The sequence below is a fragment of the Choloepus didactylus genome, chromosome 14 (genome assembly GCF_015220235.1).
Source record: "Choloepus didactylus isolate mChoDid1 chromosome 14, mChoDid1.pri, whole genome shotgun sequence".
Taxonomy (NCBI): Eukaryota; Metazoa; Chordata; class Mammalia; order Pilosa; family Megalonychidae; genus Choloepus; species Choloepus didactylus.
In genome coordinates, this window is record NC_051320.1 from 54,578,893 (window position 1) to 54,596,371 (window position 17,479).

The following is a 17,479-nucleotide window of genomic DNA, read 5'->3' on the forward strand; positions in this document are numbered from 1 at the left end:
TGTTGTATGAAGTATGCCCAAAGTCAGATTGCTCTGTGGTGTCCAGTCCACGCAGCTCCTGGCTTTCTACCTACTTTCCTGGAGGAGTAACTTCTGCTTGCCTTCTGAGTTCCTGGAAATCATGGAATAGAAAGGGAACATTTCATTCATTCCATGGATGGCCACTTTTCCGGAGAAACCTGTCAGGCTTTCTTCCAAACACTGAACAGAGTTGTCTTGTAAATGAGGCCTATCCCAGCTGAAAAGTCCTAGGACTTTCCTCATCAGAGTATCAAAACAGGTGAACTAATAGGTGATCTACACCTGAGAAGAGAGACCAGCTGACTGTATCTGTTTTGTTTGTTTTTGTTTTTTTTTTTGTTGTTTGTTTTTAAACTCGTCCTATTTTTAAACCTGAAAACCATGGTTTAATCATCAGCCAGTTATTGCTTAGAGATTGCTTAAATCTTTCAGCCAGTGAGGCTTCCAACCTTTGGTATAGATCTATTTGTGTATTGGAAAATGCTGTCAAAGTTCATGGGGTTTACAGACCTACTCTGTTTTTTATTTTATTTATTTACAAGCCCCCATGGTCAGCCAGGAATGAGTAGCTTGCTAGAGCCCTGTCTAGTGTTTTCTGAGTGTGCATAACCTTGTTCGTGTGTACAGCCTCCCAGACTACCAGGGCTATGTGAGATCTTCTTTGACTGTCTTGTTCCCTGGATCTCCATATTAATTTTCTGGCCTGCACTGCTGTTTTGCTGCTTATCCCATCTAGTATCTTGACCTCATGTTAGCCTTCTCTTATTGCTTCCAAGATTTCTGTTGTTTTTGACAACTCTGTTCAGTTTAATCATTGCTTTTTGGGGAGAGGATTTGTTAAGCTCCTCACTTAGCATTCTTGAAGTCCTATCCTATATTCATTTTTAAAGTATTCCGATTTTCCTTATTAGAATGCTTTTTGATAATCTACCTAGAATATGATGTTTGAGAGATATTAAACCCTTTTCTCAAATTTTTGATACTAATATCCTTTCTATAGTCATAGATGCCACATTTTTAGGGATGCATTTGATAGAATATATTTCTGAAAAATTATAAGTAAATAAAATACTTTTTAATTGTGGAATTATATTTTGAAATGGGAAATTGAGAATGAAAAGGAAATCATTTGTTTGTGGTTACCTTAAGCAAGATCTGAGTATCATACCGATATTTGTGTTTTACCTTCCACAAGGCACATATGTGTTCTCATTTGTTTCTCTTAAAAAACTTGTGACGAGGAAACTATCTTGCTTGAACTTCAGTTGGTACTACAACTTGGGGCCTACAGTTTAAATCCTATGTTCTAATATAGCATGCTGCATCTTCTGTTAGTGTTTTGTTAGTAGCTCACGTGAGTAGTGGCATTTAATGATAAGAAGGCTGAGGTGATTGAGGTAGTCTTAGCTTTGCCTTGAGAAAATCCAATTTGTGCCCATAGATTGCAACTTTTGGTAGCCATTTCACAATTTACCCTAATTCAGGAGGTAGTAGAGGTAGAAATATAATTGGCTCATTGTCCAAATAGATGTATAGCCAGTGGAAACATTCAGTGCTCAAAATGGAAGTATAGAAGCAATACGATAGTAGTTAAGAGCAAGGACTCTCACATCATATTTCCCATTTTGAATCCTGGCTTTTCTAGCTGAGTCATCTGGGGGAAATTACTTGACCTTTACAAGCCTCATATTCTTTATTTGTGAAGTGGGGATAGTAACAGTATTTGCCTTTTAGGTTGTTTTGCGGATTCAATAATTGCATGCAGGTAAAATGTTTAGAACAGTTAGTCTCAGTAAATGTCTTTGTTTTAGCCATTGATCAATATACAATCCTGGGCCAGGTGATTAATGCTCGAAGAAATTGCTGTAGCTTTGAAATTTATGTAATCATAAGAAATACTTTAAAATTATGACATTCCTTTAGAATAGAATGCTAAACCTAGATTTTTAGTATTCTGACCTTATATTAAAAACTGATTGATGATATAAATTAGGAACGCACATTTGTAATAATAATAGCAAAAGGAGTGTTGCAAGCACTTTATATAAAATTGCTTCATTTACATCTAAAGATATTGTTAACCAAATTTTACAGCAAAGAATTTGAGGCATAGTTACATAGGTGCCCAGTGTCATTTGGTCAGTAAGTGACAGAGCTAGGATTTGAAGTTATTGGTCTTAACCACTTTGCCACACTGTCTATATTTAGCTATTTTGCTACTTCATTGCTAAACTGATTAGGTGAACAAATGGTTGGATGAATGAATGAGTAAGCTTAATATTTATATAAACTTGCTCAAATAGAGTTATAATAACATTGTAAAAATATGATGGAAATACAATAAATGCAGTGTGTTCTTTTTTCTTGCTTTGTTGCAAAAAAAGTTTATCTGGAAGCACAGAAGTTACTATAAAGTGATTGTGATGGCATTTATGTCTTCATTTCTAACTTTCTTTCTAATAATAATGGAAACCAGTCAGAAAACATAAAATTCATGAACCACATAGTATCTTGGTACAATCTTTACTTAGGCAAAGCACAGTAATTTGTTTTTTGAGGATGATTAATTTTTATTTTATGTCATTCTCCCATCTCCAATTCTACCTCTTTTTTCTAACTTGCCTTCCAATCCTATTCAAACTGTTAGTTTAAAACAATTTGAGGACATATTTCTAGAGATTTAAAAAATATACCACTGTAATTATCTCAAGTACTGCTGCTGTCTACTGCAGTAGCTACTGCTACTGCTACCATCACCATATGATGAGTATTTATAGTGTACCAGTTTTTCTATTCTGCAGAATTGGAAACTGAGGCCTAGAGAGGTTAATAACTTTTTAAATGTATTTCATGCAATGACTTTTATAGTTTATCATTAGCTATAAGCTATTTGATGCTACTTTTTTTTTGGTGTTAAGTAATTCTCAAACTTTTTTTGCATTGGAAATTTCATTTTTCTTTTATGAATGAAATTTGGATTTTAGAGTGAAAAAGTATTCAAGTACTTACTAATTTATTTTAATGTTCTGTATTTTAAGGAACTGAAATTACCATTCACTTTTTTAAGTGGTCATATTCATGAATTGAGGATCCACGTACCATGGACAAAACTGGGTTCCGAACCAGTAGTAATCACTATCAATACAATGGAATGCATTTTGAAACTTAAAGATGGAATACAGGTAAGAAATTATTGAGCCTACTTATTTATATTAATTAACTTTAATGGTTACTAATGTTTGACATTTCTTTAACTTTTGGAATATATTAACTTTTATATAAACAAATCTTAGCTTATATACTTCTTATGTTTTACCTGCCTATTAAAGTAACATACGTATTTGCAAAAGGGTATTCTTGAATTTGAATAAAATATCTAATGGATGTTTTTATACTAATTTTACTTAATATAGTCATAGCCTTTCTAGAGTTCATGTAAATTGCTATTACCTATATCCACTATAGAAGTGGGGCCTAATTATGTCCAATTTTTAGGTGAAGAGTTTCAAATTTTTGTAAAGGACCTGTATGAATTTTTGTTTAACTGACATGTCTAAATCAGGAGAAAATCCCTCAGGTTATACTTCAGAAAGTTGAGAATGTATTTAATTTACTTTTACACCAAATTTCTTTGTTGCTTTGAAATTTTGGCCTCAGAAAATAATTTTTTTTTTTTTAAACTTATTTCTCCTCTGAGCCATCTGATATTTGTTGTTTTTTTTTTTTTTTTTGGAAAGGTATAATACTGTTTTAAGGCATTTCTACCAAGATTTTTTGATGTAGGAAGCATGGAGGTCTGGATAGCAGCATATTGTGATGATATTTACTGTTACATCTTGCAGAAAAGTAGCATCTTTGTCATTCATTTTTATTAATTTTTATCTTAGCACACTTATAATTTTCAATTTTAAGTAATGCTGTCTAGAACCAAAGTGAATTTATGGGGATTATGAAAATGACTATTTTTACAATAAACTTAAGGCAGTTTTAGTGTATCCTAAATAAAACCTTAAACTCTGTATAGTTAGTTAGGGTTATTTATGAACTGTTAAAATTATTTCCTATTTGAAGTTGATATTTTTGAGTGTCATATTCAACTTATTGGGCTCAGATCTTCTTTTCCTTTTATGAAATTTTTGTTTCCAAATCTGTATTATCCAATTTAACTTAACTAGTTTAGTTCCTGTAAGTAAATAGACAAATGTTATGTTCCCATGAAAATTAGGTTTGTGAACTTTAAATATTTGGGAGATTGATGTAGAAATCTGTAGATAATTATGTTGGAACAAAGTTTTATTTTACATTTATATTTAGTAATACTTAAATGTTTCTTCATCATCATCTGTTTTTTGAATTTAATTTTTTTTTAACTCTGGACTTGGTTATACCACCCATGCAGTGCTCCATATTAAAAGAAAAACAGAGCAAAAAAAAAAATCCAGACACTTAAGTATTTTTTCAATGGGAAGGTGGAAGTTTCAATGCCAGATGTCTCATAGGAAACACATTTTAAAAGAGGCAAATTACAATTAATTATAGAGGCTGCAGGAAAAGATTTGTAACAACATGACCTAGTGCAACCTAGAACTAATATTTGATATTGGACCATGCAGATGGCTACTGCAGGAATGATCAGATTTCCTGCTTGCCTGGTATTTAAGACTTGAAGTTTGTGGTGTACAGCAAAAGGTCAAGTGTCATGAATGTAAACCTCTCAAAACAAGTATTTTTTACAGATGTTTAAAATTTTGGGGTAGAAAGAATTTTTGAAAATTGCAGTTGACATTTGGACAAATTATTCATCAGTGTATACCTGTAGAGAGTAATAACTTCAGTTTATGCTAGTGATTGGAATTAATTTTTGAGTAAAAACATTGTAGATGAAACATATTTAGAAATAATTTATTTTCCTGTTTTAGGTTTCAATTGGTATAGTAGATAATTAAATTAAAAATTATACATGTACTGGTAAAACTGAATAGGCACATATTTTATGTAAATTATTTCAAGTTATTATACTGTAGAATCACAATGAAGAAAAAACTTATTTTCTAAATAAAATTGGGGTTGGGTGGTATGTTAAGTGAAGGGACCTTTTAGAATCATAGTTACCCAGAGATATGAATCTATAAAAAAATAATATTAATATATAGGAATCTAATAAAATACAATTTACTAGTTAGAAATCTGAGGTTTGATTCAGATAAGAACATTACAAAAGTACATTATTGCTAAATGCCTTGATAAGAAGACATGTCTAATTTTTCAAGTTTAATTTAATTCTACCAACATTTGTTGATTGCCTACTCTGCAATGCAAAATTGGTGTAATTGCTGAGATACTTGTATAATCCTCTTTGCAAAAGACAGAATAAGAGATTAATAATGATTGAGTATGACTGTAGTGATCATGGTGATTATATATGACCTTAACATGCTTTTTAAACAGTTTTAATAGAAATTTTGAGGATGAGAAGGTGGCCTTGTGCTTGTGTTAGGTAAAATAAAGGTCACTTTAATGTTCACTCTGAATTATTTTTAATATATTGAAATCCAGAAAATATTAACTGCTTACTATTTGTTCTGAGAGAGACATACCTTTAGATCCTTCTTCCTTTTTACTTGTGAATTTTTTTTCCTTTTCTTTTTTTTTCGTTTTGGACTTCAGGGGCAGAGTTTGATTCATGACATATTATTACCAATGATGCAGGTCTGGCTTGTATATTTATTTAGCTAGTCTAGTCTCCTCTAGTCTAATCTAATAAATACTTGTGGTCCAGCACACAACTAAAGAGCTAAAACATTACCAATAACATACCTCTATCTGTGTACCCCTTTTGTATTCCTTATCGTTACTATTCAGCCTCTGTGCATATCATCTGCAAAACAGGGCTAGACTTGCTACATAGTTCTTTTATCTGTGATTGCATGTGCTTCCTTTGCACAGTGTATTAAGTCTTACAAGAAAAAAACTTCAACTTAAAGAGATTAGTAAATTTATTTTTAAAATATTTATTCTGATCTTTGAACCACCTAGAAAGTAAACCTTAAAATCTTTTGACCTAATAAATGCAATCATTTGCTAGGCTATTTATACAAGTGATACTTATTATTCATTTAAAAAAAACTTTAAAAAATCTTTTGCGCCTAGACTAAAACTTTAAAATACTATTAAAAACTTGAGTTAAATAATTAAGCATTTTGTTAATGTATGTGTTACAGGTGCTCTTGCCTGTCATCTTTCCTTAGATTGTTAGGTGCTGTGGAAATCTTTTATTGGCATAAGCAGTCTCAAAAAGAGTAGAGAAGTATCATATCCTGTCCTTGAAGCTTGAGTGCTGCTATGCTGGAGGAAGTGTTATTAGGGCTATTTAAAATATTACTATGACGTTTTAAAAGCCAACCAACCAGCCAGCCAACCAATAAACCCTTAAAGCTCCTTAAAGGAAGTTGAATTAATCTGATTGACTCTATCTATGTTTTCAGAAATTCAGATGGGGCTTGGAATTGTTGAGTTAGTCTGTGGAATTTATTGTACTGTTACTGGTTCTCTCACTTCCACTGCTCTAGATTAATGATGGTGGTGATGATAATGGCAATTAGCATGGTCCAGATTTTCTTTATAGCTTCCTTGTCTCAAAAATGAGAGAGTTCCTTGTAAATTATGGCTAGAATTTTTACTCCCACTAGAGAACACCATAAAGTTGTGAAGGGGATGAGTATTCAGATATTTATTCCTGTGAGAGGTCAGAAAAGCTACAGAATTGTTTACAAAATGAATTAGACTAATTTCATATTATTATGATCTGGTTGAAAGAGTGTCTTAGGTAGAGTGTATGGCCAAGTAATTTGATTCATACCATAGAATGAGTCTACCAAATTTTGGTTCCCTAGCAGATTTTCCAGCTTGTGGCTGTATCTGCTAGGCGCCTATAAACTTCAGATCTTGGATTTGAGTTGTTTCTGGTGTTATAATTGGAATAATAGACTAGGGTTGGCAAGTGAGGCATCTAACCTTTTTTTTGCAAAGAAGTGAATGGAAAGATTCAGCAAAGGTGGAGTCAGAAATCACTGAAGTGTTTAGGAATCTGCCCTGGTATTGGACCAGACAGAAGCGTAGAGAGGTTGTATAATATCAAAACAAAGTAACATGTAGTAGTAGAGGAGGGATGGTAGTGTCTCTTTACATCCTTGGCTGAGAGAAGAAAAAACCAAATTTCCATTTCTGTCTGATGTAATATTATCTTTTTTGGTGAGGAATTTTTAAATAGGTGAGTCTGATACTGAATTTACTTGCGTTGAATGGATTTATACCAAACTATTCTAATAAAAGAAATATTTAGTTTAGTTAGGTACAACAAGCTTTAAGGTGGTTTATAACCCTATTCTCTTTTTTGGGGGGTATGCTGAATCTTCCAAGATATATTTAAAAAAAACCTGAGATCATCTTCTAAGTCTGTTTTGAGATATGTTTTAATAGGAGAAATAGATAATTTTGAGTTTCACTCTGGGTGAATACATATTTTATTTACCTATATATTCCTACTACTTTCCTCCTTTTAGCTTTACCTTTTTGTGGAAGTTTACTTTTATTTTCTTTGTGGCATAACTCTTTCAGATTGTTGGTATGATCCTTAATATTTCAGACTCTTCTGTCCAGTCTTTTCAAAACCTGAGGTCCTTTTATCTCATGTACCTATAGGTTCTTCTAGAATTTAAAACAAAGAAGTAAAAATATTTGCATATCTGCTATTTTAATTCAAAATTAGTTTTCTGTTTCCCATCAGCATATTTCTTAAAAATCTTTTTAAAGTCAGAATCCAGTAAGTCAGGTTATTTTTAATCAGGTTTTGGTTCATTAATATTTGCTTAGGTTTTCACATTTGCTCTACAATATATTAATTTGTTTAATTTCCTGTCACATGTGGTTACAATATCTTCTAAGACATTTTAGCACCAAATTAATTTCCTCCAAGATTTTTCTCAGATGTTCAGCTGTCATTTGGTGTTTGATGAAAACTATTTCTCCAAATGTCCATCTGTAGGCTCATTGAAAAAAATTGTTTTTTTAAGTTTGGGAAAATCATATTCAATATGTTTAGTTTACCTTTCTAATTTGCATTTGCATGGGTTGGAAGTAGGAATTCATTTGATTCTTGGGATCAGACTGTTGAATCCAGAATTGGTTTGATTTCAGGTATTTTTAAGAAAAAAATTTTGGAACTGACAGGCCGTAGTTTTAGGTGAGTTGACCATATTATTATTTATTCTTGACTGTGATATTTTATGTAGTGTTCCTTCAACTCTATATATAGTTATAGTTTATCTTTGTTTTGTTTTGTTTTGTTTTATTTTTTAAAGTCTGTGTCAGATTAAACTTATTTCCACTGGAGAGTAGACAAATAAAGCTTTCTTGAATCTATACTGTACCTACCTACTCTACCTAGCAGAACTTTTCTGGACCTAGGTATTTGTATAATTTTAGGGTATACATTTTTTCCCTTACTTTACATTTAGATAGGATTTCCTATTTACTTGATGGCTATTTTTTCTATAGAACACTAAAATGCTCTGCTTTTTGTCTGGGTTTGTTGGATTTACTTATAGAAATCTTACATATGATCACTGGAATTTAAAACATTGATTATATGAATTTAATATAGCTGTGTTGGAAAAGATTGTTAGGAATAATCAGCCTCTATTAAATGATTTTGTTTTTAAAAATTAAAGCTCATAGTTAGAACTTGGAGGACTGGAGGCCTGCAACGGAAATATCACATCTCTTTTAGCTTGGCTGAAATCTGTGCTGACCATCAGGTCATTGTTACCTCTTGCTTGAATGTTATAATAAATAGCCTTCTAATTGCACTGCTTCTAGACCAACTACTCTTCCACACTCACAGATATCCTTGCTCTTTTGAGGCTTTTGCCCTCTGTCTATAACCTTTTATGGGTTCTTATTGCCATCTTTAGTAGATTGAATTATGTCACCCACAAAGACATGTTCAAGTCCTAATCCCTGGTTGAACTCATTTGAAAATAGGATTTTCAAAGGTCCTATTTAGTTGAAGTCAAACCAAATCAGGGCCTTAATCTGGTATGACTGGAGTTCTTATAAGCAAAGGAAACTTGGACATGGAAGTACAAGCCATAGGAGGAGACAGAATCAGATTGCCTGTGATGAAGGCAGAGATTGATTGCCAGCAAACCACCACGAGAATGCTGCAGGCTTCAGAAGAGGTGTGGCACACCAATACCTTGATTTTGGACATCTAATCTCCAAACTGTGAGCCAATAAATTCCTGTTGTATTTTCAACAGTCTGTGATATTTGTTATAGCAGTTATTTGTTATAGCAGCCCTGGAAAACTATGATATCATTATTTGTTGATCTTGCCATTTCTCCCCCACAGTGATTGAAAACATTGTCACTTGGTTCTCAGTCCTGTTTTCAACTTCAAAGTTAATCCATTTTGGATAATTTCAGTGTCTTTATGAATTCTTATGCAACACCCCAGCAACCTAGTTTTTTTTTTTTTAAATTTTTAAAATTCATTTTATTGAGATATATTCACATACCATGCAGTCATACAAAACAAGTTGTACATTTGATTGTTCACAGTACCATTACATAGTTGTGCATTCATCACCAAAATCAATCCCTGACACCTTCATTACCACACACACAAAAATAACAAAAATAATAATTAAAGTGGAAAAGAGGAATTAAAGTAAAAAAGAACACTGGGTGTCTTTGTTTGTTTGTTTGTTTCCCCCATTTTTCTACTCATCCATCCATAAACTAGACAAAGGAGAATGTGGTCCTTATGGCTTTCCCAATCACATTGTCACCCCTCATTTATAAACCCTTTATTTATAAATAAAGTTTTATTGGAACCAGGGCCAGGATTAGGGTGAGGCGAGTGAGGTAGGATGGTGCAGATACAGGGACAGAGCCCATTGTTATTTAAAATTTTGATGTTCGTTCTTTGTAGATTCTTTTGCATTAATTTTTTTTTTATTTTGAAATAAATTCAAAGTTACAGGAACAGTTGCAAAAACAATGCTTACCCCATACACAGAATTCCATCATACCCTGACCCCCCTTCCCCCGATAGCTCAATCCACTAACTTTAACATGCTGTCACATCGCTATTTCTTTCCCTCCCTCCCTTCCTCCCTATCTATCATCCATCATCTATTGCTCTGTCTTCTGAACATATGAGAGCTAGCTACACACATCCTTGAACAAACACTATAATTCACATATACAATTCCCACTAACAAGAATATTCTTTTATGCAATCCCATTAAATATAGCTAAGAAGTACAAGAGATTCAACATTGATACAAAGCTTATATTCTGTATTTCCTTTTTTTTCCCCTTATGTCTCAACTATGTCCCTTTGAACCTCCTGTCCTCCATCCTCAGATCCCATCCAGGATCATCCTTGGCATTCAATTGTCATCTATTTAGACTAAATCTATTTATTATCTATTTATTATTGTCTATTTAGCCTGAATCTTCCCTTTCCACCCCCTCCCTGGCATTCCATTAGTGGTATTAATCGTGTTTAGAATGTTGTAATGTGATGACCTTCCCACCCTCCATTACTAGAAATTTCCCTTCACCTCAAACAGCAACCCTACACTCATTTCTTAACTCTCCATTGCCCCTTTCCCCATTTCTCTTAGCCCATACTCTACTTTTTATCTCTATGGTCATATTCTCTGATAATTTCTTTGTGTTTACTGTGGGGCTTAAAATTAACCTCTTAAATCCATAATACTCTTGTTTTTCTTTGATACCAACTTAACTTCAATAGGACACATAAACTGTGTTCCTATACTTCTCCATTCTCCCACCTTTATATAGTTCTTGTCAAAAATTACATATTTTACATTGAGTTCAAAACCACTGATTTGTCATTAGAGTTTGTGTATTTTATATCATGTAGGAAGTAAATAGTGGAGTTACAGTTAAAAAATTATTGACATCTATTTGTATTCCATTGTGGTCAGAGAATGTGCTTTGAATATATTCAATTTTTTTTTTTTTTTAAATTTCTTGAGGCTTGTTTTATGTCCCAGCGTATGGTCCATTCTGGGGAAAGATCCGTGATCACTAGAGAGAGATGAGTGTCCTGATGATTTGGGATGTAAGGTTCTATATATGTCTGTTAAAATTCTCGATATCTCTTTCTCCTTTCTTTGTTTCTCTGTCGGTAGGGCTCTCTTTAGTATCTGAAGTAGGGCAGGTCTTTTATTGGCAAAGTCTCTCAGCATTTGTTTGTCTGTGAAAAATTTAAGCTCTCCCTCAAATTTGAAGGAGAGTTTTGCTGGATCAAGTATTCTTGGTTGGAAATTTTTCTCTCTGAGAATTTTAAATATGTCACGCCACTGCCTTCTAGCCTCCATGGTGGCCGCTGAGTGGTCACAACTTAGTCTTATGTTGTTTTCTTTGTATGTGATGAATTGCTGTTCTCTTGCTGTTTTCAGAACTTGCTCCTTCTCTTCAGTATTTGGGAGTCTGATCAGAATATGTCTTGGAGTGGGTTTATTTGGATTTATTCTATTTGGAGTTTGCTGGGCATTTGTGCTTTGTGTATTTATATTGTGTATAAGGTTGGGGAAGCTTTCCCCAACAATTTCTTTGAATAGTCTTTCTAGACCTTTACCCTTCTCTTCCCCTTCTGGGACACCAATGAGTCTTAAGTTTGGATGTTTTATTTTATCTATTGTATCCCTGAGATCCATTTCAATTTTTTCGATTTTTTTCTCCATTCTTTCTTTTGTTCTTTCATTTTCTGTTCTGTGGACTTCTAGGACACTGAGATGTTCAGCTTCCTCTAGTCTTGTATTGTGAGCATCCAGAGTCTTTTTAATTTGGCTAATAGTTTCTTTTATTTCCATAAGATCTTCTGTTTTTTTATTTACTCTTACAGTGTCTTCTTTATGTTCTTTTAGGGTCTTCTTTATGTCCCTTATATCCTGTGCCATGGTTTTCTTCATGTCCTTTATGTCCTTTGCCATGTTTTCATTCCTCCATTGTAGTTCTTTGATTAATTGTGCCAAGTACTGTGTCTCTTCTGATATTTTGATTTGGGTATTTGGAATTAGGTTCGCCATATTGTCTGGTTTTATCATATGCATTAAGATTTTCTGTTGTTTTTGGCCTCTTGGCATTTGCTATGCTTGATAGGGTTCTTTCAAGTTGAAAAAAAAAAAATACCAATCTAATTTTTCAGAAATACAACTTGGTGGCGTACACTTTCTCTAACTAACCAGCAGATGGCGTCTGGTAGTCACCTGTACCCCTCAAGTCAGCTCTCCTCAACTTTGTCCTTGTGGTGTGTGGGGAAATGATTCTTGTGGGGTTCAGTTGGTGAACTCAGTTTGGATGTGTTGCTGGAGCTGTCTGCCCTGATTGTGGGGCGTGTGTCCAGGTGGCTAGGAAGGCAGGGCAGCTTTGATAGTCAAATCCCCCAGGTGTTCCTGGAGATTCAAGGCCGCTGCCAGAGTCTAAGCCTTCATTTCAGTTCTGCCCCAGACTCTCTCTGTCGCTGACCCACAAACCACCGGCATTGACGTAGTGTCCCTGGTTTATCGAGTGGGCCCCCCTTCTCAGCTGTGATCTTCCAGGACCTCTGCCAAGGGAATGCTGTGCTACGTCACAAGTGCGCGCTGTCCCTCAAGGGAAGCCCCAGCCCGCCGGGCCGTGCAGGAGCACTCCCAGCCTCCCATAAGTGTATTTTTGTGCACTATGTGTTGTCAATCATTTTCCTGAGACTCTGCTCAAATTTTTCCATTTATTTCTCCATTTATTCTTTTGTCTGTTTGAATTCAGTTGCTCTGTCTCATAGCTTGCTGATCCTTTCTTCTGCCTCTTCAAATCTGCTGTTATGTCTCTCTAGTATGTTTTTAATTTAATCTACGATGTCTTTCATTTCCATAATGTCTGTTATTTTTCTATGTATTCTTTCAAATTCTTCTTTATACTCTCCTAGTGTTTTCTTAATATCTGTTATCTCTTTCTTATTTCACTGAACATATTATTTTTTAAGGTTCTTGTATGTTGCAGCATGTCTTGGAACCTCATTCTTTTGGCAAAATAATATTCTGTTGTATGTAGGAACCACATTTTGTTTATCGTGTTCATTTGTTGATGAACACTTGGGATGTATCCATCTTTTGGCTATTGTAAATGATGCTTTTATAAACATTGTTGCACAAGTATCTGAGACATTGTATTCACTTTCTTTGAGTTTATACTTTGAAGTAGGATTGACAGTTCATACGGGAATTCTTTTTTGAAAACTTTTGTGGAACTGCCATATTGCTTTCCATACCATGTTCCACAAATACTTAATACTGCCACGTATGTTTCTTAATGTAACTACCTTATGTGCAGTTATCATGTTCAAGAAATTTAACATTGATATAAAGCTTGCAGTCTGTATTCCAATTCTTTTCATATGTTCCAATAATGTCCTTTTGGGCCTTTCCTCCTCCCTTGTTAAATCCTGTCAGAATCACATATTGCATTTAATTGTTGTTATCTCTTTAGTTGCTGTATTAGTTAGGGTTCTCTAGGGAAACAGAATCAACAAGAGCTATCTAGAAATATAAGATTTATAAAAGTGTCTCACGCAACTGTGGGTATGCATGAGTCCAAATTCCATAGGGCAGGCAGCAGACTGGCAACTCCAATGAAAATGTTCAGTGAACTCCTCAGGCAGCAAACTGGCAACTCCAATGAACTCCTCAGGAAACGCTTTGCTGGTCAGCTGAGGAAGTGAACATCCTCTGTCTGTCTTGCTTAAAGGTCTTCAACTGATTGGATTAAATCCAGCTGATTGCATTCTCTCATTGTGGAAGATACGCCCTTTGTTGATGTAATCAATCACAGCTGCAAACAATTGACTGGTGATTTAATAAACCAGCCACAAATGTCCTTGCAGTAATGGTTAGGCCAGTGCTTGCTTGACCAGACACCTGGGTACCATCACCTGGCGAAGTTGACACATGAACCTAACTATCATAGTTGCTTTTTTTTTTTTTAAATATATTTTGGGAACATATATACAACATAAATTTTCCCATGTCAACCACTCCCAAGCATACCATTAAGTGAGATTAATCACATTCCCAATGTGTGCTACCCTCACCACATCCATGCTGAAACTTTTTCATCTTCCCAAATGGAAACCCTGTATCCATTATGCATTAACTCTACTTTCTGTCTTTATGGATTTGCATATTCTAGGTTTTACATATAAGTGGATCATACCATATCTTTCTTTTGTCTGATTTATTTAAATCAAAATGATGTCTTCAAGGTTTATCCACATAGTAGCATGTATCAGAAACTTCATTCCTATATTTCATTGTATGTATATACCACATTTTGCTTATCCATTCATGTGCTGATGGACTTCTGGGTTCCTTCCTCCTTTGGCTATTGTGAATGATGCTACTATGTACATGGGTATACAAATACCTGTCTGAATCCTGATTTTAAGTCTTTCGGGTATATAGCTAGAAGTGGGATTCCTGGGTCATATGGTAGTCCTATGTTTAACTTTTTTGAGGGACTGCCGAATTGTTTTCCATAGCAGCTGCAGCACTTTATATTCCCAGTAAAAATGTACTATGTTTCCTATTTCTCCACATCCTTGCCTGTACTTATTTTCCAAATTTTGAATATTAGACATTCTGGTGGGTGTCAGGTGGTATCTCGTTATGGTTTTGATTTGCAGTTCTGTGATGGGTAATGATGTTGAGATCTGTTCTTGTGTTTATTGGCTATATGTGTATCTTCTTTGGAGGAATGTCTATTCAAGTCCTTTGCCCATTTTATAATTGGGTTGTTTGTTGTTTTTGTTGCTGAACTGTAGGAGTTCTTTATAAATTCTGGATGTTAAACCCTTGTCAGATATATGATTCTCCAGTATTTTTTTCCCCATTCTGTAGGTTGTCTTTTCACTTTCTTGATAATGTCCTTTGATGCATAAAAGTTTTTAATTTTGAGGAAGTACGGTTTACCTATTTTTCTTTTGTTGCTCAAACTTTTGGTGTCATGTCTAAGAATCCATTGCATAATACAAGGTCCTGAAGTTTCTCCCTAAGTTTCCTTCTATGGCTTTTATGGTTTTAGCTCTATTTTTTAGGTGTCAGTAAAATTTGGGGCAATTTTTGAATATTGTGTTAGGTAGGGTCCACCTTCATTCTTTTGCATGTGGATATCCAATTTTCCCTGCACCATTTATTGAAGAGACTTTTTTCCCCAAAGAGTTGTCTTGGCATCCTTATAAAAAAATCATTTGGCCCTGAGTGTGTGTGGTTATTTCTGCATGCTCAACTCTAATCTATTGGTCTGTATTCCTGCTTTGTGTCAGTATCATACTGTTTTGATTACTATACCTTTGTAATAAATGTTTTGAAATTGGGAGCTATGAGTTCTCAAACTTTGTTCTTATTTTTCAAGATGTTTTTGGCTATTTGGGGTCCCTTACATTTACATATGAATTTGAGGGTTGACTTTTCCATTTCTGTGAAGAAAACTGATAGAATTTTGAAAGGGATTACATTAAATATGTAAATAGCTTTGGGTAGTATTGGCATCTTAATGATATTAAGTGTTCCAATTCATGAACATGGAATCTCTTTCCACTGATTTAGATCTTTAATTTCTTCCTGGAGTGATTCATAGTTTTCTAAATAAAAATCCTTTACATCTTTGATTTTATTATTCCCAGATATTTAATTCTTTTAATTGCAGTTTTAAATGGACTTGTTTTCTTGATTTCCTTTCAAATTGTTCCTTGCTGGTATATAGAAACACCACTGTGTTTTTATATTGATCGTGCATCCCACCACTTTGCTGAATTCATTTATTAGCTCTAGTAGCTTTCTTGTAGATTCCTTGGAATTTTCTCTATATAAGTTCAAGTCATCTGCAAATAGAGAAAATGTTACTTCTGTTCTAATTTGGATGCCTTGTATTTCTTTTTCTTGCCTGATTGCTCTGGTTAGAACTTCTAACCAGAGTTTCAAATAGCAGGTATCTTGTTTTGTTCTGATCTTAGGGAGAAAGGTTTCAGTCTTTTACCATTTTGTATGTTTTCCATGGGTTTTTCCACATATGCTCTTTATTATGTCGGGTAAATTCCCCGTACTTCTAGTTTTCTTAATGTTTTCATCAAGACTCGGGTGCTGGATATTGTCAAATGGCTCTTTCTGCGTCAATTGAGAGGAAAAATGTGCTTTTTTTCCCCTTTGTTCTTTTCATGTTTTATATTACATAGATTGATTTTCTTATTTTGAGCCACCCTTGCATTCCTGGATAAATACCATGGGACTATGGTCTAAGACTTTTTTGCAGTTTGGTTTGCTAGTTTGGTTGAGAATTTTTGCATCTGTATTCATAAGGGATATTGGTCCATAATTTTCTTGTGATATCTCTATCTGGCTTTGGTATTAGTGTGGTGGTGGCCTCATAGAATGAATTAGGTAGTCGTCTATCCTTTCTTCAATTTTTTTGAAGAGTTTGAAAAGGATCATTGTTAATTCCTCTTTTAATGTTTGGTAAAATTCATCAGTGAAGCTGCCTGGTTCTAGGCTTTCTTTGTTGGGAGGTATTTTGTTTGCTGATTCAGTCTCTTTACTTGTAATTAGACTGTTGAGATTTTATATGAATTCTTGAGTCAATTTAGGAATTGACTAGGAATTTGTTTATTTGATCTAGGTTGTCTAATTTTGGTGTACAATTATTCATAATATCTTCTTAAAATCCCTTTTATTTCTGTAAGGTTGGTTAATATGTTCCCCCTGTCATTTCTGACTTTTGTTGTCATCTTTTGTCTTTTTTTGTCAGTCTAGTTAAAGTTTTGTCAATTTTACTGATTTTTTTTCAAAGAACCAACTTTTGCTTTGTTAATTCTATTGTTCGTCTTTTCTCTATTTCATTGATGTCTGCTTTGATTTTTTTTGTTTTCTTTCTTCTGTTCACTTTGGGTATAGTTTTTTCTTTTTCAAATTCCTCCAGTTGTGAGGTTTGTTTACTGACTTGAGATCTTCTTTTATAAAGTAAACATTTAGGACTATCAATTTCCCTCTGAGCACTACCTTTGCTGCATCCCATAAGTTTTGGTATGTTGTATTTCATTTTCATTTGTGTCAGGATGTTTCTTAATTTCCTTTGTGATTTCTTCTTTGAGCAATTGGCTGTGTAAGAGTATATTTTTCAATTTCCACATATTTGTGAGTTTTCCAATTCTCCTGTCGTTGATTTCTAGCTTCATTACTTTGATGACCGAGAAGATACTTGGTAAGATTTCAGTCTCATTAAATTTATTGAGACTTTTTAGCGACCTAATATATCGTCTCTTTTGCAGAATGATCCATGTACACTGGACAAGATTGTGTATTCTGTTGTTGTTGGATCAAATGTTATGTCTG

General features: G+C 34.0%; 1 protein-coding gene across 12 annotated transcripts in view; it reads left to right on the forward strand.

Moving 5' to 3' along the window:
• Positions 1-17,479, forward strand: part of VPS13B (vacuolar protein sorting 13 homolog B) — a 1,017,676-nt gene that overhangs the window by 24,376 nt on the left and 975,821 nt on the right. For all 12 annotated transcript variants that reach the window (XR_005211694.1, XR_005211695.1, XR_005211696.1 and 9 more), the window contains one exon: positions 3,060-3,203. Coding sequence is in view for 8 of the 12 variants with exons in the window: in XM_037803400.1 (XP_037659328.1) it covers positions 3,060-3,203 (144 nt within the window). In the remaining 4 variants the exon portion in view is untranslated. The remainder of the gene's footprint in view (positions 1-3,059; positions 3,204-17,479) is intronic.